At 36.5% G+C, this 25,830-nt stretch overlaps 1 protein-coding gene across 1 annotated transcript; it reads right to left on the bottom strand.

The window, feature by feature from the left end:
- Positions 1-1,072: 1,072 nt before the first annotated feature.
- On the bottom strand, positions 1,073-24,822 carry ASAH1 (N-acylsphingosine amidohydrolase 1). Its single transcript, XM_026697931.2, has 14 exons — positions 24,614-24,822; positions 18,183-18,229; positions 17,352-17,442; positions 16,160-16,246; positions 13,868-13,946; positions 13,038-13,112; positions 12,753-12,798; positions 11,480-11,624; positions 9,733-9,787; positions 9,469-9,550; positions 4,613-4,744; positions 4,181-4,304; positions 3,295-3,351; positions 1,073-2,704 (listed from the first exon to the last, which is right to left on the bottom strand). The coding sequence occupies exons 1-14, from the start codon at positions 24,680-24,682 to the stop codon at positions 2,615-2,617; spliced, it is 1,179 nt and encodes a 392-aa protein (XP_026553716.1). The 5' UTR covers positions 24,683-24,822; the 3' UTR covers positions 1,073-2,614.
- Positions 24,823-25,830: the final 1,008 nt, after the last annotated feature.

A 25,830-nucleotide genomic window follows, 5' to 3' on the forward strand; every position in this document is an offset into this window, starting at 1 on the left:
AGCAGGACCTCAGTGAAGAGGGAGGCAAGAAATAAGCCAACAAGTATATAAGTTGTCCTGGCATGTTGTAACAATATCCTTGGAAGTATTAAATTATCTAGGCATATGGATCCTTGCCAGATCCCTAGCCAGAAGGAGAGATCACTGATTGCATTAAGCCAGAAAGGTGTTTGGAACCATGCTTGGTTGTAAATCATGGGTTATGGATAGCAGAATGTGCAAGCTAAGACAGCTTTAGTGATTTAGCATTATGGATAAGCCAATAATTAGGCATTGTGTTGAAAACTGTAAACCCTTTAGCCAGTTGTAAATTTGCAGAGTAAAGATGCCCTGGAAATTCAGCTGAAACAGAACTGGTCCTAGCGGTGAGAGAAATGTTGAAATCAGATGATTTAGGCGTGCTTAATTCAAACACATGAAATGTAATGATTTTTGCAAATTCACTGGGCAGAGTATGTACAGAACGAAATAGCTCATTTAGGAAACACAACTTTTAGGAACATAAATCAGTGAATTTTTTTTATGGAGGGGGGATAAGCTCATGGAAATAGCCAGTCTGCTTCCTTTTGAATGAACGTTGATTTTTTTTTCTCTGATATGTATACACAACTCACAAACATATGGCTGTGGAGCACATCAGAGTCTACTCCCAAGGTTTTAAGAATGCAAATGAACGCAGATATAAACTTACCTGCAATTTAACAGTCTGGGAAGAATTGCTTTACAGAGATACTAAGTTCAAGTTCCTTGAATTATATCAGTCACTGACCAGAGCTAAGCACAGCTCTTAAATTGAATATCTTACTCAGCTAGGAACGCAACATTATTTGCCTAATAAAATATTTTAAAAGGTTTACCTGCTTGATAATTTACCACAACTGGAAAAACTTGATCTAACAACTTTAATGAGATGTAATGAATCTTTAAAAAGATAAAGGAACAAGTATTCATTTTACATCCTACACTCATGATAGGTGTAGGATATAAAATGCAATAGAGTGGGATGTGTTAAACCAGCAAGTGGAGCAAGTTAAACGTGTTATGGAAATACATCTCAGACATTTAGAAAAGCTTTGTTGGGTGAAAGCAAATTCTTATTTATTAAGGCAATAAATGAAAATTGCAGATGAGATAGCATCATGTTAGTTCACATCATTTGGATTATTGGGCATTAAGTCCTCAAACATTAAGCTCTCCTCTGTACCAACATTTACTTAACTCACTCAGGTAACCTCCCATACCTGGGAATATAGCACCAGTGTGTCAAATACATCAAATTTTCTTTCAGGAGAGCAAGAAATCTCCAAACTTTCAACATAGCCTTCAAGGCATCTAATTCTGCCTTACCCATCCCTTCAACTTCCTAAAAACTATAATAGAATAAGGGTGGCTTTAAAAGGGCCATTTCTTAAATTATCAGAAGATACCAAGTTTAATTTATTAAGCAGTCAAGTAATAAAACTGATCCATGTATTAGCTGGATCCTAGGCTTAATTTATGAGAAATGTTATACAAGTAAACATTGAAAGAAAAGTTGTATCACTTTCAATAAGACACAATGTAATTTATTTTTTTAATTGCAAAATTATCAAGGACATATTAATGTTACATTTTTAATTCCAATTAACAGAACTGAAACATTCAGCTGGTTGTGATCCTGGGGTAGTGGCTCTATATTTTAGCAAGGCGTACCACTAAAAATATGGCAAGTCTTTGTGATATGCCTCAATGTGACACTCTTTCTAGTCTACTTATCCAACTGGAGGGCACACTCCAGTGAGAGCTGAGGGAGCGTGGCTGGCCTCACCAGATTGCCCAAAAACTCCTATTCATCTTACCAATTATGTTTTATGAAAAACAGCAACATGGCTTCACTCATAAAGACATGCCACTCCTTTAAAACTTGTGGATGAAGATGAAAGACAGTCATAGGTGGAGAACTAACTGGGAATCTCTGAAGCATGTCAGAGGTAACACGCTGGAAAGCTCCAGGCATGTTTACTAACTGCAGAGGAGCGCTATGCTTTTCCTTTGATGCAGGGCTGGGTTTTCTCATGGTGCTCTCCTCCTGGAAGTAGGTGGAAGCCTGCAGGTGCACAGGGAGGCAAGCACTCCAGAACATTATTTCAGGCTGGGGATACACATTGATGTACCAAAGTAGGTTGCAGCCAAAGAAGATTGAGAACACTTGAGTTCTTTCAAAGGATTGGACAATACTAGTTCAAACTGTCATCATTTCCTAAAACTGTATCCCCCATACCCCTGCCTAAAACACACCTTGCATGCCAAATTACTTCTGAATGAAGATACAAAGGACAAATTGCCATAAGATACTTGCCTAAGAAATTCTCTAGTAACACTAACCAAGGATCAACTGATGTTAAGGAGGAAGAAGCAGAAGTCCCAAACCCTGTTTAAGGTTCATACAATGAAAAGTATATATTTGGAAAGCAGACTAATTTAATTTTGCTGGTTGAATTGCAAGCACTTAAATCCAGGTTTCTCTGGAGACACCCTGAAGACGAAGAGGTTCTTGGCAATGGAAAAGACCAGCCATTGTTCACCCAGCAAGGGATCCTCTTCCATGAGTTGTATTCTGCAGGCCGCGTGGCCCTCACCAGGGACTGCACGGGTCTGGACAATCCCTTAGATAAGTCTCTATATGGCCTTCAGAAACTTCTAGCAGTGTAGTTGAGACTGTCAACTAAATAAGGGGGAAAGTGTCATATAAAAATATCGTTTTGCAACATTTTGCAACTCTCCCTCCCTCCCTCTCTCTCAAAGAAGTGCAGGAAACTACATCCTGCCTATAGCACATCCCATCACCCCTCGCCCAAGAAATGTGTCTCCAGATGCAAACAATTTACTGCCCCAGTTTAAAAGACAAGCTCTGTTGTCTCCCATTCTACCATAACGGGTTAAGCAGAAGCAAAATGCTCAAAACAATATTTAGTTTAAGAGTATGGAACAATTCAAAGGCAGATGGACATGAATGAATGGAATTCTTTTAGGATGCATCAAACAAGGAGTTATAAGTTTATAACTTATAATCTTTTTGTTTTGTTAAGGCATCTGGCTAGCAACTGGGAGACAGTGAGTTCTAGTCCCTCCCTTAGCCAGGGTGTGGGTGACTTGGTCCAATCATTCTCCCTCAGCCCAACTCACCTCACAGGGTTGTTGTGGGGAAAATTGGAGGAGGAGGAAGAGGACTATTAGATATGTTTCTCACCCGGACTTGTTTAATAAAAATATAAAGGATGAGGTATAAATAAAAGTAAAATTTAAAAAAGTTACCTTGTTGAGGATGGGCTTTGTAGAGAGAACGTTGTATAAACCTGATAATGTGATTTTCTGGTAGGGAAGAAGAGTAAAGATTTAAACCAAAAATTAAAAGTTCTGTTTTAATCTTTAGAGCAGCTGTGGCACAGAATACCATGAACCAATCTCTGGTCTCAGCAACAAGGGTTCCGTCCTAAACGACAGGCATTATAGGCAGAGTCAAGAATTTGCTCTGAGATGTTGCTACCTTGCCAGCTGTAGAATAAACAAACAGTTCTAGGGCTTATGATTATTTTAGTCTATTGAGTCAGTTAAACTCAAAGAATTTTAGTTGAATTTTAGAATGAAAATTACTTCTATTAACCACACTGTTTGCACTCATAGAGGAGGCTAATTCATTATTTATTAATCAAGACTAGAACTTGCCATGCCTGGTGATAGATATGAATAGTTAAATTTGTTGTTTTTTAAAACTTCCTTTTCCTTCTAACCCTTTTACCCTTGCGTGTTTCAGAAGTTCAGCTATTCCACAGGAACATGTCAGAAACTCATAAATCATGCACTGCCATTAAACTATAATTCCAGTCAATAAGGTAACAAACTATAGTTTAAAACTAGTTTACTGCCCTAAAACAAACCAAAAGAAAATAATTGTATCTTGGGATTGAACTGTGGACTATAACCTATGATCTGTAAGTAAAATAAAAGCCATATTTTGATTTAGTGCAAACATGAAATCTCAACCATGGTTATGTTGGGTTATATTTGGAATAACTGTTAAAAATTTCAGCTGTTCTTTTAATGGTACTTCTGAGTTCCATCTTGATACCCGTTTGCATAGTTAATCAAATTAATAGCTTTAGTTCTCTGCATAGCTATCTTTTATATTGCACTGCATTACCTCTTGACCCGTTTTATTCAAGCAATTCATTGCAGGGTGTCTGCGGTCATCTATAATAAGTGGAGACTTCCAGGGGTCATAATTGGTTTCTACAACAAACCAGTCGTTGTTCTTTGCATCCAAACTTGAAATAAAACATAAATTTTAGCATTTTCTACCAAAGTTATGACCCAATATTTCTAAAATATTAGCAACTAAATTCAAGCTATTTGTTAAAAAGTGCATCCAAAACAGATCTCTCATCTTCAAAACATTTCTTCTTTAAAAAGAAAACTGTTAAAGCTATTAAAGCACAGCTGATGTAATGAGATTGTAAACAAATGAAAAAACTAGCTAAAATCACCTTTATTGCATTGTAAGTATCAACAGGATCCTTCAACACATGCTATTATATGCAACAGTGACCATATTTTCCTTAGTGACCATACTTACTTCTTAATGTTTAAAGCAGAGGTTCGAGAACGTGTAATAATGCAACCCTCGTCTGGTTTGTTTCCTCCTAGTATGAAGTAAGCTGGAGCTAGCAGCTTTGTGTTGGCCAATTTATCCTTCGCATCTTCGTAACTATATTCAACAAGAGAAGCAATGCAATGATTACAAGGAGCAGACGTGACATGCACATTATAAATAAAAGGTGGCCTTTCGAAATGCTCTGTACACAGCAAGAATAGGAAATGTGTTTGTGGAGGTTGTGTGCTACCCATCCTTCCACCCTATTATTTTCAGCAGTCATAAGACTATGAAAGGGGGTATTTAATGGGCCTTCTCTTGATTTTCTCAGCAAAAAATAATGGGAAAAGGTTATCTCAGTGATTACCAAGTCATTAGTATTTGTACTAATTTCAGTGGCATGATTTGGAGCAGTGGGGAGGGAAGAGATGCCTATACCCAAGGATCTAATAACCTCTGACCAGTTTGGGAATGTACTATACAGAGTAATATATAAGAATAAATGAATGAATGGATGGAGACATACTGCAAAAGACAAAGAACGGAGAAAGACAAGTTGCATTATATTATTCCTAAGTAAACAGGCAAGAAGCAAAGAGATACTGAAAAACTTTCAAATAGGTTTACCAAACTTGATATCTCCCAGAAATATTAGCAGTTCTCAGTGTCAGTTCTAAGAATGGCAGTTTTATGTATCTGGAGGACATAGTTACAGCAAGGCTAATTTAAGAAAGATCAGAACCATGACAACTGATGCTAGGAAAGCCACAAGGGATACAAATAATAAAGTCTCCTTGTAACGCTTCCTCTAGTCCATCTACTAGTAGAGCTCCTATGACCTAATGTACTTCTAATGTGGTTCAATGCGGCTGCCAATTAAATAATGGGAAAGATTATTTCTCCTATTCTTCCCTTCGTCTATGATAAACAATTATATTGCTATTCAGAAGCAGCAATGAATAAAAAGGAGAAGCAGACTTCCGGTTTGAGCTTCTTCGGCAACAGACCAAAATCTCATCTCTCCGAGGCTTCGATCCGTGCTCGCTGCTGGTTTCTGGGCTAAGCCACCCCGTAGACATGGTGAAGAGTGGGAAGACTGCCTGCAGGGTTGAGGAGAGCCGCATCTCTCCTCCCCAGCTGGCCATTACTCCCTTTCCCGAAGGCGGTTGTAGCGGTGGTCAGAAATGGCCACCACAAAGAAGAACTCCACCGGAAAAGAATGTACAGGAGGAAGATAAGAAGAGAACGTTTTGGTTGACCGGGTCAAACAGCAAAAGCAACAAATAAGGTACCCTGGAATTTAAACTTAACAACACTGTTCCCAAAGAAGATTTTGAAGCTGCGAAGGAGAGAGAGAAGGGAAAGGATTAGGTTTTTTTTCTTCCCTTCCTTATACTGACAGCTAAGAGACTTAAGCAAGAAACTGAAAAAAAAATCCACTTTGACATTAATAGGCATCTAAGCTGAAAATAAAAGTCAAAGGGATAAATAAAGATTTCTGGACATTTAAAAGTTTTTAAAAGCTGGAAAGGAGAAAAAAAAAGAATAAAAGGGCAGGATCTGGAAAAATGGAGGAGACTGCCTGGAATTAAGGAATGGAACTGTAATTAAAAGCAACTTACAGTGAAATTTTAACAAGATTCCTCAAAGATACATTTTAATGGAAACTTGGTAACAAAATAATAGAACCCCGGGAAGAGAAAGTGGAAAAAAGAAGCAAGTAGAAACAGCCTTGGATTATTTGGATTACTTGGTGATTTTTGGTTTTTGCATCTAGATGACTAAAATTAACTGGGTGGTTGTTTAAAAGTTTTTAAAATGGTATCACTCTTAGAAGAACTGAAAACAGAACTTAAAAAATGGAAAGACGACGCACAAGAAGGGAGAAGTTCTTTTGGCTTCGTGTTTCAATTCTTAGAAATGGAGATCTGGAACTATGAGAAGCAACAAGAAACGCTTGCAGAACAAGAAGATTGGGACAAAGAAGAAGCCATCTTTAATGATCAAATAATTTTAAGTGGGGGGAAAAAGAAAAGGGGGGAAAGAGAGTGAAAGGTTTAAGATTAGAAAAAACAACCAAAAAGAAGAACAATTTGAAAGATAAGTATAATATTAGAAAGCAATAGAAAAGGGGATTACAGATGAGAGAATTAGAAGTAGAGAGATGAGGGGGTAAAAAGGGGAGGGAGAAGAAGAGGGGGAAGAAGGCAAGGAAAAGAAGTTGTAAAAGACAGAAACAAGAAATGGAGAAACAGGGAAAAGATATAAGGATTGTAACCATAAGTTTGTTTAGAGTTAATGGGTGAAAATTTAATTGTAAAAGGGATTCTGCAAAGGTACATAAGATAGCTTTGTTATATTACAAATAGAAATAACTTTAGAAAATATGATGATGGATAAAATATTTATTGTAATGCAGTGGGATGTTTGTTAATAAATAAATTAAAATGATTGAGAGAATTAAAAGGGAACATTTTTAATTATTAGTAATGATTTATAAAAATATAAGTGAGAAATATGGGGAAAAAAAGAATTAACTATGGAAAGTTTATAAGTGTTCCCAAGGAAGTATGATATTCAATTGAAAAGAAATGTTAAAGATGTTAAGATTTTAATGCATATTAATTATAGAATTGAATTGGAATGGAATGTGTTTTATTTACATATATATATAATTTTTTTTCTTTTTATGAATATAGTGTCTATTTTAAGATTGTACCAAGCAGAATTCGATTGGAAGTTATGTATTATATTGAACGCTATAATCTTAAAGCTATACATTGAAGCTTAAATAAGAGCTTGAATGGATAAAATTAAAGGATATAAAGGTGTCATACTCTAATTGGTAACTACAGGGAAAAATTTGTTTAATAAGATAATGTGAAATTGTAACAGGACAGACAAAAGTATAAATATAATGATTTGAATTGAGATAATCAAAACAAAGTTGAGAAAATTAGAAGAGGGGAAAAACTATGTAGAAAATATAAAATGGTAATAAGATATGGTATAGAATATAAAAATGAACATGAAATTGAGTTTTGTGTCTGTATGAAGAAGTGATAACCTGGGACCATGCTATTTTCAAAAAAGATGTTTTATTTGTATTTTGTTTTTGTGAAAACCCAAATAAAATTTTAAAAAATAAATAAATAAAAAATAAAAAGGAGAAGCAGAGTTTGATCACAAGATCGTCATTATTGCAAGTCAGAAAATATGACTCAAGGCAACCATGTTGTGTCGGCTGTATTCACTATTGTCCTAAAAATAAATCAATGTATAAGATAGCTACATTCACATAATAACAAAAATAAATCAATGTATAAGATAGCTACATTCACATGATAACAAAATAATGCTTAGGATCATCCATTTATAGTCCTTCATTGAAAAAGAGGTGTCAGATGTCAAAATTGGCTTTAGGAAAGTCTGAAGAACACAAGGTATCATTGCTGATGCATGTGAGATAAACAAAGAATATGAAAAAGAAGATGCTGTGTGCTTCATTGATAATAAAAAGGCCTTTTACTTTGTTATTCGCATCAAGTTGTGGAATGTGCTCAGAAAAATGGGAATCCCAGAACATCTTATTGTTCTCACAAGAAACTTAGAGTATATCTAGGTCAGGAAACCACAGTTCAGGCAAAGCATAATGAAACAGACTGGCTCCAAGTTGGCATAGGGGTTTAACTTTCCTCTTACTTATCTTTAACTTTCCTCCTATTTATCCAACCTATATATATTGGGACCCTGGTACTTAACTGTCTTTGAAACTTATCAAATTTGGTACTCAACACATTTTGACGAAAAAAAATTTGTCCTGATACTCATTGTTGCTTGGTACTCAACACAAAAGCCAGAACTTGTTAGTGTCAGATGCCTTGTGACTCACTTCATTATTCCTTATGGGAAAAATTGTTTGGTACCCATCATTTTTGGTCCTCTTCATGACTCCTGGAACCAATTAACAGTGAGTACTGAGGTAGCACTGTACTGGATATGAATATTAAGGGAAGCTCAATTGGAAGAATAAAATTGGAGGACCAAATTTTAATAACTTGTGCTATGTTGATGACATAACCTTGATAGTCAAACATTCAAAAATCTGCAAGCTCTAGCAATAAAAGTCAAGAAGCACAATAAAAAGGGGACTAAAATTATATGTAAAGGTAGAATCTTATATGACAAGAGGTAGAACAACCAGTCTTAGAATTGAAAATAAAGTTATCAAAGTGACTGAACGATCAAATTATCCTACTTTGAACACAAAGACCTAGCTCTTTGGAGACAATGCTAATGCTTGAAAAGATAGGAAGAAAGAGAACTCTAGAAAGACTAGCAGCAAGCTTGATGGATTTCATTACAGTGCTGATGAATGCAACCTGAAAAATTAAATTAGAGATAGACTGTCATGGAGAAAATCTATTTATATGGTTGCTAGGAGTTGAGAAAAAAATGTTAATAATCTATTATCTACATAAGCAAAAGGATTCACAACTTATCTTGTGTGCCTTTCCAATTTTTCTATAAAAACTGGTTATAAAAATCCACACGATTAACAAGAAATTTACAGAAATGTAAAGAAAACTGTATGAGATGCAACACCAATATATAGTCAGATCTGTCGCTTAACTGCTTATTCGATTTTTGAATAATTTTTATTAAAGATTTTCACATAAGTACAAAGTAAGCATGAAATTATACAGAATGAAATTTAAAAAGAACGATAAAAGAAGTGGAAAAGAGTGCAGGCAGGAAAATAAAAGAAAAGGTTTCTGTCTACTTTACAGCAGTTACAAAACAATTATCTTGAACTGTTTAAACATTTGACATGTTACCTTGTGCTGTTTTCCAACACAGCTCTCGTGAGAAAACTCATCCACCAACCATCCCTCTTGCCAATAAGCCACTCAAAGACGCCTGTAAAAGATTCTGTGCATTAATTCTATTCAATTGCACCTCATCTTAACTTAATGCTATTTCTCTTCAATCCTGACATCAGACATAATTGATAATCTGAGGGATTTAGGATTCAGCTTTTAATAAAATGACTTTCTTGATATTTTCTCTTTAGACAAGAACAGTTCATTAGGGATACTCACCAATGTAACCTCCATCAAGACTGAATCTCTCATTCATGGTTAATGTAAACATCCCCTAAAACAGAAGCCAATTAATGCAACTGTTACTTGAATAAAGTAAATTCATTTTTAATATTATCATATCTAATAAAGATTCTTCCATAAAGGAATCCAATATGACTAGCAGACTTTCCGCTACAGAGCTTTGGGCTCCACTATTTACATACACTATGATTCCTTTAATAAATCACTTTAAATCAGGGGTGTGCAACCTCAGTAACTTTAAGACATGAGGACTTCACCTCTCAGAATTACCCAGCCAGTCAATTCTGGGAGTTAAAGTCCCCAAATTTAAAAATTGCTAAGGTTGGGCACCCGCTTTAAATGATTGTGTGATCCTTTGAAACAGCATAACTTTGAATGCATTCTTGTGACCATAAGGAATGAGTTCTGACTTGCAATGATGTGCAAACCCAATCAATTATAAATTATGCAGTAAGGCACAATTAAAAACAAACCAGAGTTCACTATGCTTGTGTACATAGCTTTTCGCACAATGGATTAAATCATACTGTAGGTGCTTGTTTATGACACCAGCCTCCATGAATTGTAAACCAGTTTGATTTAGCAAGCTGCATGAACTCAGACACTGAGAGTTGCTTAAATAAACAACTTATACCTGAACATTTTTATTATATGTTTGTGTGCAAGAGTGTCACTGGATTGACATGTTTAACATGTGTTAATCCAATCATGTCTTGTTTAATACTGGATCACTAGTAAGCTAAAACTACTCATTTGCACAAAACCCAAAGCCATTGTTTACAAATTCACAGTGCCAATTCCAAACCATCAATAAACGTAAAGCAATAAATTGGGTGAACCCAGTTAGAAATTCTTATGACAGAGGACAGTCAGACTTGAGCCTAATAGTGTCTTCACAGGGGCTGCAAAATGATTGTGCCATTAACTCACTGTCAATTATCCTGAGATTTGTACACCAGCTGAACAAGACAAGATTACCAGAGCAAAGAGAGAAATTGAAATTTTCATGTTTCTTTCAAAATTACTCTTGTAAATAATCCCTCAGAACAGGGAAGGGTGTTTCTGATTCAATAAGAAAAATGAATTTGGAGGAAGTCTGACATTTAGAGGAATATTCAACAACTGAACCATTTTTCCATCTCACTGCTCAAACTGTAGAACATCAAGATGAAGCAAAAGATAAAGTATTTGTAGAACATAAAGTTAAGTGTGCCTATTTTGTTTTCTCCTCAGGCTTGTGCATGAAACACTTCCAGTGGTAGCCAGGATTGTAGAAACTTGCAGGATACAAATTTTATTTCCTAGTCAATCTATTTGTCAAATAAATACACTTCGTGAATGTAACAAAAAATGCAACCCAAGAAAGGTTTAGGCCAAAATTAATCTCTTCATCTCTCCAGTCATGTAATATTTGGTCTGATTTACTCTGTTACATTTGCAGAACTGAAGCACGAAAGGTAAAATGATTGATTTTATATATGTTACAATAAATAAACAGGCAAAATAAGAGCAGACCCTTTTTTCAGATAGTGAAAGTTTGCACACATTATGCTTTGCAACTTCTGTGGCAGGTGTTGGCTGTTAGTCACAAAAAGGATCTGGACACCTGCCCACCTGAGATTAAATAAGTTCAGGTTGAGAATAATAAATTATGATCTTTCTGTACTATTAAGATCAAAATGCCATTTAAACTACATATATCGATAGATCAATAAACACTTACTTGCTTAACTCCAGATACCATTCCCACATAGCCAGCAAAATTTGCAGATTTAAACACTGTTTTATTGTTTTTCTGAAAATCCAATGATACCATTAATGGCTTCAGCTTCTCCGTTGTATACCAGGAACTATTTTGTACATCCCACCTACAGGGGAGAAAGAAAATTAAACATAAGAAATATATTGGTGAAAGCTATGGAAATTGGAGTTTTCTTCTCTCTGGTCAAAGGCTAAATCTCAAGATCTAGATCAGTCAATATTTGCTAGCTTCTCTCCGTGTTTCTTTATGAGAACCAGGGATATAATATCACCCTATTTCAATCTTCACAACAGGATGATCTATAAATCTTAATTTGGAAATATCACAGAAGAATCTTTCTTCTAAAGTTCCTTGATTCATAAATAGTGCATTCAAAGTTACTGGTAGAGGATCCAAGGTCTCTAAAATTTTCTGCTATCCAAAGTTTAACTGGGAGATTGTGATTGGTCTACATAACCAATGATCTTCATGCCTGAATTAGGATTTGAATCTATATCTTAGTCTTAATATGTCACTCTAACCATCATCTTTGATCTAACCATCTAACCATCATATTTTGAATGGGTTTATATCAATATAATATATTCAACAACTCATCTAGTTTGTCAAAAATTACTATGTAGAACAGCATGTATGTGTCACTTTCTTTTCTCCACTAGTCAAGTGTAGCATCTGTCTTAGTATTTAATGGAAAAGTTTGCACACATTGTCAGCTTCCTCATCCCATTCAGTCTTCTTTTTCATTAACACCCACTGAATTTTACTTCAAGCACTAAATCTTAAATTTTTTCTATGCTGTGTATTACATAAAGCTTTGGCTAGCCCTCTTAAAGATCAGGACTCTCTAGTACCTTGTCAATTATTAAGATAAAAACAATGCATTACAGGTTAAAAAACAAAAAGTATATATGCAGGCAGGAAATACTGTAAAAACTATGGTGGCTTTCCGGTTTTATAACCTAGCATTACATAGATTTATAAACTGATTTAACCCTTGCTTCTATATAGCATTCTTGAAAGTGCAAATACTTGCACTGATATTTTTGCTATTAGATGTTAAATTCTATGTGATATGTAGCATCTAAAACACAAAGGAACTCTCAATTTCCATTCATATGTAATTGAAAGATTTAATGTGTATTGTCAAGTAGTCATGGCCTTAAAGAAAAATGGAAAACATCACTATGCTGAAGACACAAATAATACTAACATTCAGAAAGAAGCTATTACATACCCAAGAAACAGTCCAAAATCAAGATTTCTAGCATGGTATAGCTTTCCTGATTGAAAAGGAAAACAAAGCAAAACACATTTGAAGAGAAAATATGTTTAATCTTTATTTATTTATTCAATTTTGATGGCCAAAAATTTCAGTAAATAATTCTGGGGGCAGCAAACAGTATTATAAAATAAGTTAAAAACAAATTTTCCTTATAAATATAAATATTAAAATACATTGATTAAAATATGTTTTGGGATTGCATTCTCAAATGAATCAGAATAGGTATGCATTGCCTACCTGTTTTGTCTTCAGCTATTATGGACGTGCACACCGTGAAGATCTCATAGAAGATGTTGAACACAACAACATCACCTACATAGTGGGACAGCAGAAGCAGGGATTATTGAATTGTCAATAAAATATATAGACAAATGTGTACAAACCAAAGCAAGAAACATTATCTGACAGCACTAATCACGGGTGACTCTAGATTACAGGTAGCAAAATAGTAAAAAACAACTTATATACTGTTGAAAAGGCATACAAGAAATCTGTGCTACTCCTTTCTCTTATTTTGAGAATCTTTAGAAGCTACATAAGATGCTATCTCAGATGGTATTTAGCTGCCTATAAAAAAGAAGTTATAAACTTTCTTATCTGATCTTGTCTAATTTGCATTTGTTCATAAATTGTCCAGCACGCCTTTCAAGAGCTAGCATGCCTTTCTGAATTGTATAATACCCGATTTCGCAATTTCTGAAAAACAAGGGAAAAGGTTATAGGGCAAAGGAGATCTGATATACCAATACATGAAGTTAAATCTTGCTTAAACATTATGCTTCTTTTATGAAAATTAGAGAAAATATAATGCACACTTGACATTCCATTCAGTGTTTGTTGACTGATGCTTAATGGAAGTAATTAATGGATTTAGCATTTCTTCATTTGAATTAATTATCTAGTATTATGCCTGTTTTCCAGTACATGCAGATTGTACACCTGGGCACTGAAGTTCCATGCCCTTACTCGAACCACAGCATAGAACCGTAGCTACTGGAGTACTAAAATGAGGCAACAAAGGACCCTATATATTTGAAAGTCAAATATTACAGGAATATGGAAATTACCTAAAGGAGCATCAATAGTAGAAGCAATGCCTTTTATTTCTTCATTGAAAGGATAGGGAAGGGTAGAACATAACCAACCCTAAAAGGAAACCATGAATTAGTTAGATTTGGCAAATTATAACGATGTATGTTAAAAAAAACTTTAATGTTATTTTTTTAAGCTCTAAAAAATAAAATTTATTTCACTCAGGCACCTGAACATCTTTTCCTGCAGCTGCTGTTCCACTGATAAAATTACACAGGTCTTTTCTCACAGGTTCAGGCAAGAAATATAAACACTGTACTCTAAGCTAAAATACATTTAACACAAATATAAACCAATGATCCCTTCTCAATCCACTCACCAAACATTACAAAAAAATGCTATCCTTTGGCATATCTGTAATGTTCTTCCACCCCAAATGTACTTCTGCCTGCCTACTGCAGCTCTTGGGTCATTTTGAAAGTTAAGCACAACTGCCAATCAGGGAAAGATAGCCTATTCAATATAAGAAAGTCTAAGCAACCACTCATATAATTTAATTTAATTCATTGGTAGAAGTACTGCTAATATTCTCTCATATTCTCTCCTTCTCCTCTCTCCCTCCCACTCTCTCTTTCCTTTAGATATTATATAGAAAGAGAAAGACTAACACTGCTGTATTTCAGAATAGCTGAAATTGTTGAAAAATTATAAATTCCAATACATCCTTCTTTTATTGTTATTTCATTGACTACAATGGCTAAATCTCTGGAAAATGTTCACATAAGGATTATAAAGAACAGGAAAAAATAAAACTGCTAAAGAAAACAAAGAAGGCAGTCATTTGGTAATGCACTTTCAAAGACAAGTCAACTAAAAGAATTATGAAAATACTTTACTTCTAAGGAAACCAAAACTGCTGAAAGTTCTAAATTCTACACGCTTCTGTCATTTTCTTTGAATCTAGCAAGTCAGTTGAAGACCATCTCCAACCAACAATAAAGTATTATTTGATAAAGTAACATATTGCACTGCTTTAGTAAGAGCCTTCACCTCTGTTTCAAAAGAAAATGTCACAGTAGGAAAATGGAAGAGAATGATTTATGATGGCTAAATACGTGGAGCAAAATGACTTTAAGTATGCAGTTTAAAACTCATACTGGGCTTGTTAAGTTTATGTTTCCCATTTTTGTTTTCCTTCATTGTCTTGGCACAGTAGTTAGAATGCAATATTGCAGGTTAACTCTGCTCACATTGCCAGGGGTTCGATTTCTTCGATCCTGACCGGCTCAAAGTTGACTAAGCCTTCCATCCTTCCGAGATCAGTAAAATAAGGACCCACATGGGGCGGGGGGGAATATATGCCGATTGTCTGTAACCGCTTAGAGAGTTCTGTAAAGCAGGGGTCTCCAACCTTGGCAACTTTAAGACTTGTGGGCTTCAATTCCCAGAATTCCTCAGCCAGCTTTCCTGCTGTAAAGCACTGTGAAATCTAAGTGCTATTGCTATTTTAAAAACCCCAGTTATTAGTTAACTTTCATAACACTGCACATGCTGGGAGTACAGTAGTGATAATGGATGAGATCATCAAATAATTAAATCTCATGTTTTAAAATGAAGCAATTGGACAATTCTTTCAAATTCCAGAGTAAATTGTACTGAAACCAATAAAAGCAGGAGAATCCAATAAGATAACCCATATTAAAATATTGGAACACTGAATGATATTAACATTTTCAGGTATATAAAGTTTATGGAATATGAAAAAAATGTTTTCGGATATTTTATTTATTTTCTATATTTTCTGCATTTTTCTACATCTATTTTCCTCCTCCCTCTGCGAAAAACCCCTCTTTTTGGAGTGCATCATAATATACAGTTCATCAATGGAATTGTCCATAAATAAGCTTCAGTTTTGTGCCTCAATTAGAAAAAGATCCTCTTTGTTGTATAGAACCTGCCCAGACTACTCTGTCTGGCTACTTTAAGTTGGGCCAATGAACAATGAAACCTGGTACCACTATTGTTAGTTGGTATAATGTGCCAATAGATAATCAGACCGGATTATTCATTTATGTTCCAAGCAAGAGTTAGCAAATTTGGGGTGCTAATGAGACTTGTACTCTGGTACAGCATGGAAAATCTACTGTGCAGATTAAAAACCATTAGACTGCTTGAAAAAGTAGAGATTATATTCTTAAACAACAGGTCACATATATAATTATTTATAAGTCTCTGGTATTTACAGGTATAGTCTTTTGTTCATAAGTAGTAGCTAGAATGTTACACCTGGTTTAATTTCTTCCCCAAAATATAGAAAATATACTCACTATTTTTGACTCCATAGATGCTACAAATTTCTCATTATGGATGAATGTCAATATAATATCTTTAATAATCTTTATTACAACCTTTAACTACAAGAGTGAAAGAAATACAACAGATTAACCTATGTTAGCAGAATGGAATGCAAGATCCAATTAAATGGAAATATATCAAACTTTATAAAGTAGTACAAAAAATAATGTAAAACAATTTACAAAACTGCTGATCTAGCCTTACATAGGCACATTGAAACTTCATTTCAGTGGTGGGATTCAATTTTTTTTACTGATTCTATGGGTGTGACTTGGTGGGCGTGGCACGGGAAGGATACTGTAACATTTCCATTCCTTCCTCACTCCTGGAGGAAGGCTACTGCAAAATCCCATTCTCTCCCCACCCCACTAACCTGCTTTCCAGCTTCATTTTCCTGTGCAGGGCAACAAATAAGACCCAGTCGATTAGCTGGGATTCAGGAGGCAGAGAATAGATGGGGGTGGGGGCGGTCAGAGGTGGTATTTGCCAGTTCTCCGAACTATTCATAATTTCCACTACTGGTTCTCCAGAACTGGTCAGAACTTGCCGAATACACCTCTGCTTCATTTTGTGTAGGTAAAAAAGCTTAGAAGTGGGATTCTATTCATTCTTGAGCATCCTTCGCTGCCTCATTTCAACCTGGAAAGTGACAGTGAGGGATGCAAGGGTTGATGTAAGAAAGCACCCATATTGTTGCTACCTGGTCATACTTACTCATAATGCCTCTTTTGTCACTTTGTGATGAGGCCAACTTTAGAAATTTATTTCTACTTGCAGACTCTCATTCTAGAAAATCAATTACTCAGAAAATTCATTTGGATTCCAACTACATATGTTACAATATTACTCTGGATAACTGAGGAAGACAGACTCCCTTATAATTGTTCCCACTTGGATGACCTGCAGGTATAGGGAATATCCAGAATCACTAGCCTACAGGCTCTTGACTAGACCAAAATGGAGAAGGATGTTCTAGATGATTGATCCTAATTCCCAATTTATCAAATGGCTTGACTTCAATGTGCGAAACATTGTAGAGCTCTTCCCCTAATTTTGAGGGGCATTTTTAATATTATGGATATTAGAATGGTAATTCAAATTAATTAAATCATAACTTTTTCAGAGAAGACAAAGATACTTAATTCTTTCTGCTATGTTCCTTACATCATCTTTTTTGTCACGTACCACCTGGACCCATCTCTCACTTGGTGGTAGGTCAAGGTTTATGACATATTCAGGAATTGTTCCTTTATACCTGAAAAACAGTGAATTTCCATAAATTTATGAATGAAATTGTTACATATAAACTGCTAATTTCCAATATATTATTTCTTATACTATTGTCCTAATTATTTCAGCTGTCTAGTTTTAATTCACCAATATTTAAGACAGGTGAATCTTATGTGAAACTTGGAGTGATTTCCCTAATATTTATTGAAACAGGCAAATGTTGTTTTCTGTCTTGAGAAAATTTTGTATTATTTCTAAAGAGAATTAACAAGAACTACTCTCTAACCCCACCATCGTATGATTTCCAGATATAAAGAATTAGTCGTGCTGTTAAGTGGGTCACCATGTGATTGCATCCAATTTTTTACCCTTTTTTGGAGCATCTAAGTGAATCACACAATAATTAAGTGAATCCATTGTCCACAATAGACATTGTTTTTGCCAGAAACTGAAAATAAACACCAGTTTCTGGCCAAAAATATTGTAAATTGTGGGTACATGGAGGACAAACATGAGCCAGTTCCCAAGAAGCCAAAACATGATCACATGATCTGCTGGGATGGGGGGGGCTGTTGGAACATCAAACATTGCGAAGCACCTAGTCATAAGTCAAGGATTCAGGTATGTTTATTATGTAATACAAGATGATCCTAATTTTCTTTGTAGCATTATCATAATTCTGAGACAGTTCAAAATTTCTATCTAATTAAGCCAGGTTCTCTTTATATCTGCAAATATCAGAAGTGTTGTTAGTAGGTCACATACGTTGGTCCATTTGGAGGGTATTCATGTTCTCTGCAATCTTCAGCAAACTGGAAATAAAATAAAAGCCTTTTTAAGAACTGTTTTTTTATATAAGTGAAATACAAAACATTTACAGAGGCCTAGCACTTTCTTATGTTGTAATAGGAAAAAAGTGAAGGTTCAATCCTACACATGGTACAATAATTAAGTCATGGAGGCATCAGCGTATTTTACTTTGTGTTGCAAAACTGCTCCTTGTTGGTGTATAAGCCTTTAAATACAGTAACACATACTGTATTAGAAGTTATAAAGTTGGGAAACGTTTTACTGTTATGATATGATGGATTAATTCAGACACACCATTGAAACAACTACTAATGTAGGCACTGGAGACATCTGAAGTTCTTAAAGTTTTCCTCGGCTTATACTCGAGTGAGATTCCCTCTGAAAAAAAAATGGTGTGGAGCTCCGGAGCTGGGCAGCCGCTTCCCTGCTTCTGTGTTTCCTTTGCAACTTGTAAGCATGGGGGTAATCGGAAGCAGAAAAGTTCTTGCATGAGGATATATTGTTTTTTCTTTATTTAACTGTTTTTAGGGGGAGAAAAAGACCCACCGTCATGTGAGAATGCTCAGACACGAAATCTATCCGCCTGAAAATAAGTGTGTAACGCGAGCTGCCGCCACCACCTCCTCCTCCCCCCGAGCGGACTGAAAGCAGCTGGGGCTGAGGAAACGAAGCCACCTCGGCTCGCATTGTTTTCTGAGCCTAGAGCCAGGGCGCTTTCATTGCACGGCGGAGCTTCTTGTTTCAGGAAACACCGGGCATCGTTGCAGCCCCCTGAGGGGAGGGCGATTCTGGGCTGTGCGATTGGGGGACTTCGTGGCTTTGGGTGGGTAGGTGCGAGGACGGACGGAGTCCCCTTGCTGGCTGCCTCTGCTTCCCTAGGGGCGGGGAAGGGGGCTCATCTGGACCAAGGGTGAGTCTCCCCCTCAGTTTCCCCTGAAGGATCTTCCGTCGCTTTTGCCTTCTCCCTATGTCTTCCCTCTGTTAAAATCCCCCCCCACACACACACTTTTCAGGCGGATAGATTTCGTGTCTGAGCATTCTCACATGACGGTGGGTCTTCCCCTTAAATAAAGAAAAAACAATATATCCTCATGCAAGAACTTTTCTGCTTCCGATTACCCCCATGCTTACAAGTTGCAAAGGAAACACGGGAGCAGGGAAGCGGCTGCCCAGCTCCGGAGCTCCACACCATTTTTCTTTCAGAGGGAATCTCACTCGAGTATAAGTTAAGGGTGTTTTTTTCAGCACAAAAAATGTGCTGAAAAACTCGGCTTATACTCGAGTCAATAAGTTTTCCCAGTTTTTTGTGGCAAAATTAGGTGCCTCGTCTTATATTCAGGTCGACTTATACTCAAGTATATACGGTATTTAGATACAGGATTTCTATAAACATATCTAGTAATCGAGTTCTTTCCAGGCTTCAAGTTATTAAGGATTTCTTTCATTTCCATGATATAAAATCTCTAGCAATTAAGGCATCATGTTAATTAGGATACTATAATAAACAGAATAAGACTAATTTATGCATGGTTTGGCAAGATATCTAAATTATTGCCAGTTAAACAGAAACAGGTTCTACTCTGAGGACCTCCAGCACAGCACGAAAGCTTGGAAGAATACATCTTTGGTCTTGGTGACAGTCTCAGATTGGATCCTGTGGCATTATCCTTGGACACATATTTTTACTTTTATCCCAGGATTCTACTTTGTATAATTTCTTTCCTACCAGTACATAGCTCTCACTGTATTTTTTTTTCCTTGGTTTGCCAAGTGATCCTACAACTGAAGCCACATAGACTTTGTACAGCTTCATTCACATTCCATGATTGAAGCTGTACAAAAACCCATATTAAATAAATTCCTTTTTCTGTGTTTAGTCAGAGTATTTGTCCCCCTCAAATGTACATTAAATTCATTCAATATATTCATTAACAAAAAAATAAAAATGTGGCAGTGGACATTAGAACGAACTAGTATAAAAGGTTTTTTTTAATGCAGTATTATGTAGATCACATTCACAAAAATATTCTGCTCTTGATAACTTGTGTACTCTAAATCCATGGAAAAGCCAAAATCATAGGCCTTGAAAAGTACCACTCAACTAGATCATGCAGCTAAAACAGACACAATGATGACAACAGTTCAGGTTTGGATTTTTTTCAGGCAACCCAATAAACATTTCAAAATAAAATCAAATACCCATGAAATAATCTTATGTTATCTTCTGTGGGAAAAGAAAATCAGCCCTGGGCATCTTGTCTCTGTAGGCTAAACAAACCTGAAAAGGCAGTGAAGTACAACTTTCCTTGCAACTCAATGTTAAATAGTAGTGGAATCTTCCCATTCCATAACCCACTTATTCATTAGCAGAAATGCAAAAATTTAGTTTCTGGTGCTGCACCCAAGAATATATTAGGATGGGAATTTTACAATGTTGAGAAGCTTTGCACAAACAGGGCACCTCATATGGCAAGGATAACATACATATTTATTAAAAAGTACAAAGCAGTCGTTGCTTCAACATTGCAGGAGTAATAACATTAAAAGGTTAGGGTTCCATACAGAACTGGAAATAATAGTACAGTAAATTCTTCCTTAAAACATTGTGCATCTGTAAAGTAGCATTTATTTTGGGTCAAGAAATATTCCAGCTGTTTTCTCCCCTCTCATTTCTAGCACGCATGGCTTACAAGGGATCCAGTCAGAAAATCGGCATACACAGTTCTTGTCATTTGTCAACTCTTACGTCTTCCACCATCAGGGAATGTGATGATGGCCAAGATAGAGCTATGTTTGCAGGCTTTAGCTTTTGCAAACATGATTTTGCAGCAAATAACAGGAATGAGAAGGGGCCTTGGAAAAAAAAGGGGAGGCACTTTACTTGAGACTATAATGGGCTGCCAAAAACTAGATTACATCTATGGAATGGAGTTCGGCATCTATTTTCCAAAAGACAAGCAATTTGTAGCAGGGACATCTCCAATTGTACATCATTTTATATATGGCTCATGTATCTTTTATATATCATTCCTTACAGGTAAGCAAAACTCTGTATTATATTTATTCAAAAAATTAAGTATTAATGAATATAAAACAGAAAGAGACTAGGTAAGCAAGCAACAGGCAGATAAAGTAATATTCTAAGTCTGTTGGAAGGTATTTATTGCCAAAATAAAAGGAAGACATCTCAAATAAGAACATGCAAGGAAATGAATTATTAATCAAGGTAGTTTCATATTTCTAAAATATACAGAGTGAGAAATGCAGCAAGATCAAAGATGCATCCAGAAAAATACAAGCTCATTAAATCTGAAGTTACTCAGATTCTTCCTGTTCCTAATTATATATTCTGATTTTGTGAAATATTAAGACGGCATATCTTTGGTATGTGTAGGGAAGACCATATGTTTGCTTCCTGAACTGAGATATCATCCTCTGTTCCTAAGTACAAGCAAACAATCCACAAAACTCATTAAAATTTCACTACACTACTGTCCAATTCACCTGATTTGTGGATATATGACAGGAAATAAAACAAGAAAAATTGCAGTTGCGTATCCCTGAAAATGGGCACATGGAGTACTAGCATATATCCCTACACAGGCCATTAATATGTTGATATTTCAAGACAAAATGTTACTGACAGAACCATACTGATAATATTACCAGAAAGATAAAAGAAACAGGAATTTTATGAATCATAAAGCCACACAAGTTTAATTGTTCTCTTTGAACATGTTAGAACAGGGGTCCCCAACCACCGGGCCGCGGACTGGTACCGGTCCATGGAAAATTTCCTACTGGGCCGCCGGTTTGCTGGGCGCCGTCATCTTGTTTGATGAAAAAGTGCTTCCAGGTGAGCTTTTCCAGTTGGAAAGTGGCGTTTGGGTGCTGAAAGAATCCTTGCGCCTTAGTTTCATTGAAGGGGGGCTTTGAACGAAACTAAGGTGCGAGGATTCTTTCAGCACCCAAGGCAAGGCGAGCCAAGTGACCGTCCCGAAGCCATCCCGAAGCGAAGCCCATTGACAAAGGTACAAAGGAGGAGTTGAAGGTGGCAGGGAGAAGCGGGGGACGGCTGGCTGACTGGTCGCTCAGCTCGCCTTGCCTTGTCATGCGTGCTGATGCCTGTACCGGGCCACGGATCATTTGTTGATGCCAGTACCGGGCTGTGGCACAAAAAAGGTTGGGGGCCACTGTGTTAGAACTTTCACATAAAACGTCTCTTGCCGGTCACCATCTACCCGACCCATTAGAGTGAGGAGGCAGGGAATGTTGCAGGTCCCACTCTGAGGGAAATACACCTGTCGGGACCCAGAAGAAGGGCCTCTCTGTGGTGGCTCCCTCTCTCTGAAATATCATTCCCCCAGAGATTAGAATGGCCCTTACTCGAGCACTCTTCCGAAAGGCACTGAAGACCTGGTTTTGCCAGCGAGCCCGGGGAACCCAGAGAGGGATGGGGCCCATGAAATGGCTATTGTGATCTGCTATCGTTGGGGCAGGGAGGTGGAAATTGGGTTTTTTTTAAAAAAAAAATCCAAATTTTGTTCTATTGTACTTTGCTAATTTATTTGGTTCTTTTTATTAGTTTTTATTGTTTTGTATTTTTATTTTTTGTTTTAAAAATGTTTTTACATTGTGTAAGCCACCTCATGGGCGAAAAGGCAGTAATATAAATTAAATAAATTAATTAATAAATAGAAATAATTTCTATGTATGTAAAAAATAAAATAGAAAAATATTCAAATAAAGAATATCTTTGTTCTTGCATGGGCTACAAGCAAAATAGCTCATAAAAACTTTAGAAACAAAAGTAGGCTAAAAATAAATGCTTAAATGCAATTAGAAGTCTGAACAAGCATTGGTTATCTGAATAACTTAAGATGCAATAACAAAGTCAGAGGAAAAAAGGTACAAAAAGCTAAAAGAAGATGAAAATCTGAACTGAGTTTTGCCAGCATGGATTGGAAAAAGCCATAAACCTTTTTAAAAGATATGAAAGCTAATCTGTTCCAATTTGGCTGATGGCATATAATTCCAGTAAATATTGTATTTATGAACAAGATACAATACACGCAAAGGGAATTCTCTCTTGCAACCATACAATGAGACAGAGAAGTAATATTTCAGTAAAACAGGAAGTTTAAAGTGAAATCTATTGTTAGGAGGACAGTCACTGAACTAAATGAGCAAATTGATCAAGCTGGTGGGTAGCATTTTACTACTAAAGGCAGTTTAATTTGGTGTTTGAGAAGACACTAGAGTGTTTTGCATTTATATAAATTCATACTTCAATTTTTCTGAAGGCTGACAAGCTACCTGCAAACTGTCTACCTAAGCTTGTAGTTACCTAAACTTGTTTCTCCTTCAGCCCAATCCCTTTTTTGCCAATCAACTGAAAATTAGGAAGAAGTCAATCTGATTAATAAGGTCCATCTTTTGAATAAACCTTTAAAGACTGCTTAGTACAGACTTTCTCAACATCTCTGACATTCTTCAGATTTGTTGACTTACAACTCCTTCACCAGGAAAAACAAGAAATGGCCATAGTCACTGTTACCACACCCTATTTAAGGACCATCAAGCTGCTCTAGTCTGTTTCTAATGTATGGAATAAGCTTGTTTTCTCCAACTCTCTTATAAAATGGGATCTTATTTTTCCACAAGAACCTATTACTTGGTGAACTATAACCTACTTTCCTATCTAGAAAAAGCATCAGTTGAACTTTCAGTTCCTCACAAGTTAGGACTATGGCAGATCAATGTTATTTTCCTGGCCACAACACTGTAAGTTTCCCCAGACCATTTTTTTCCCTCCCCAACTTTTCATTCTAATTCAAAGCCGAGGGTTCTTCTGGTGTTAGTGTGCTCGCACTAAATACTTTTTCTACCAGGCCAAATGTCAGAGCAGACCCTCTGAAAGCAATGACTGCAAATCAATTGCATCTCGCCGATTTCACCGGGCCTTTTTGAAGTTCGAGTAAATCTGGAACAAATCTAGCATCTCTGGACTTTTTTTTAAAAAAAAAAGTATTTGTGTTTTTATTCTTAGAACAACTCTTCCAAGGTTTGCTTCAACTCCTAAAATGACTTAATTTCTGTTGCAGCATGCACAGCGTCCACCAACAACAGAAACGCTCTGACAGCGCAGAACCTTTCGCTTACTTTCAACCCTGGGGCCGGACGGCCGAGCTGGGCCAATACCAGCCCCTTTCTCTCTAGCCTCCATCGAATTCACACGGCAACGCTTTCGAGAGTTTCCCCCTTCGCCCTCCGTTTCCCCTCTAGCACCGCAACAGACTAAGCTCCCTGCTCACTCTTTAGGAAGGAAGAACCGTCCAGGGCTGGAGAAGCAGAGAGGGAAGAGGGGTGCTCTCCTTGCAACTCACCGGATCCCGGGCTCGCACGGCCAGCAAAGTCGCGGCCACCACCGCTACGAACACCCAACCGCGCATCATCCTTCCAGCTGATCAAACCCCAATTGCTCCAGCCGACGCTCAGCGGGTTAAAAAAAAGTTGCTCCGACACGTGATTTCCACCCGTGGCAGCCGCTCCTTCATGTGACTCCTTGCTCGGAGTTTACCAAACAAGCCGGGAGGGAAGCGACTTTGACGCGGAACGTACCATTCAGTCCAAAAGCGGGGGTGGAATTTGCGTCCTTCTCCCTGCTAGGTGATTTTGTGTGAAAAGTGGTATTCATCTGAGGATTCCCTGAGAAATTGTGCTTTATTTTATGTATTTTAAAACCGGTGGTCTATCCAAAGGATCCATGAACGGTTTACAACGATTATGGAAGACCATTTTTCCTTGCAAAAAAAGCTCATTTTTTTGTTTTAAGCCACCCAAGAGATTTAAATATTTCAAATTCACAAAAGAATCTATATACAGTATAATAGAAAAGTGGTAAGAAATATGTTGTATCTGTTGTAAAGAATAACTGTTTGCAAAATCGCTCTGTATAAGAAGAGTATAGACCACTTTGTCTTTGCCAAGTGAGAGCTGTGTCAGAAGAATCAAATAGAAAGTTATGCAAATGGAATACTTCAGAAGCAAAAGTAGTAAAGCAAGAAAAAAATAGAATCAAGAATGAATGGGGATGAATTAATGTGGATTGAATACAAATTGAACTATCATAGAAGTAAGTACAGTATGTTGAGGTGAGTTGATGTTAGAGAATTTAAGACAAATAAAATATGAAAGTAGAGTGAATGGGTACAAAGGGAGGGGAAGAAGACTAAAGAATTCATAGCCGTATTGATTTCTTGAGATCTTAAAAGAATGACAAGTTTAAAAATAAAAGACCAAAGTATGAACCAATGTATGCATCTGTGTACTATAATTCGAAGTGTGTTCTCTAACAAAATGTCTCCAGCATCCATTTAGTTCAGTAGAACCTACTACAGTAGAACCTCTGGTCACGAATGTTTCCGACCACAACCAAATCAGGTTCTGATAAAAAAATTCACAATTTTTTTTGCGGCCAATTTCCCCTTCCACACCATTTTTTTTGTAAGTGCCAAATTTCCAAAATTAGATGCAGGTCACCACCAAATCAGGTTGCGACCAAAGTTATGGAACTAATTATGGTCGTGACCAGAGGTTCTAT

This window comes from Pseudonaja textilis, chromosome 6, assembly GCF_049901715.1.
Source record: "Pseudonaja textilis isolate UNSWEBS1 chromosome 6, rPseTex1.2, whole genome shotgun sequence".
NCBI lineage: Eukaryota > Metazoa > Chordata > Lepidosauria > Squamata > Elapidae > Pseudonaja > Pseudonaja textilis.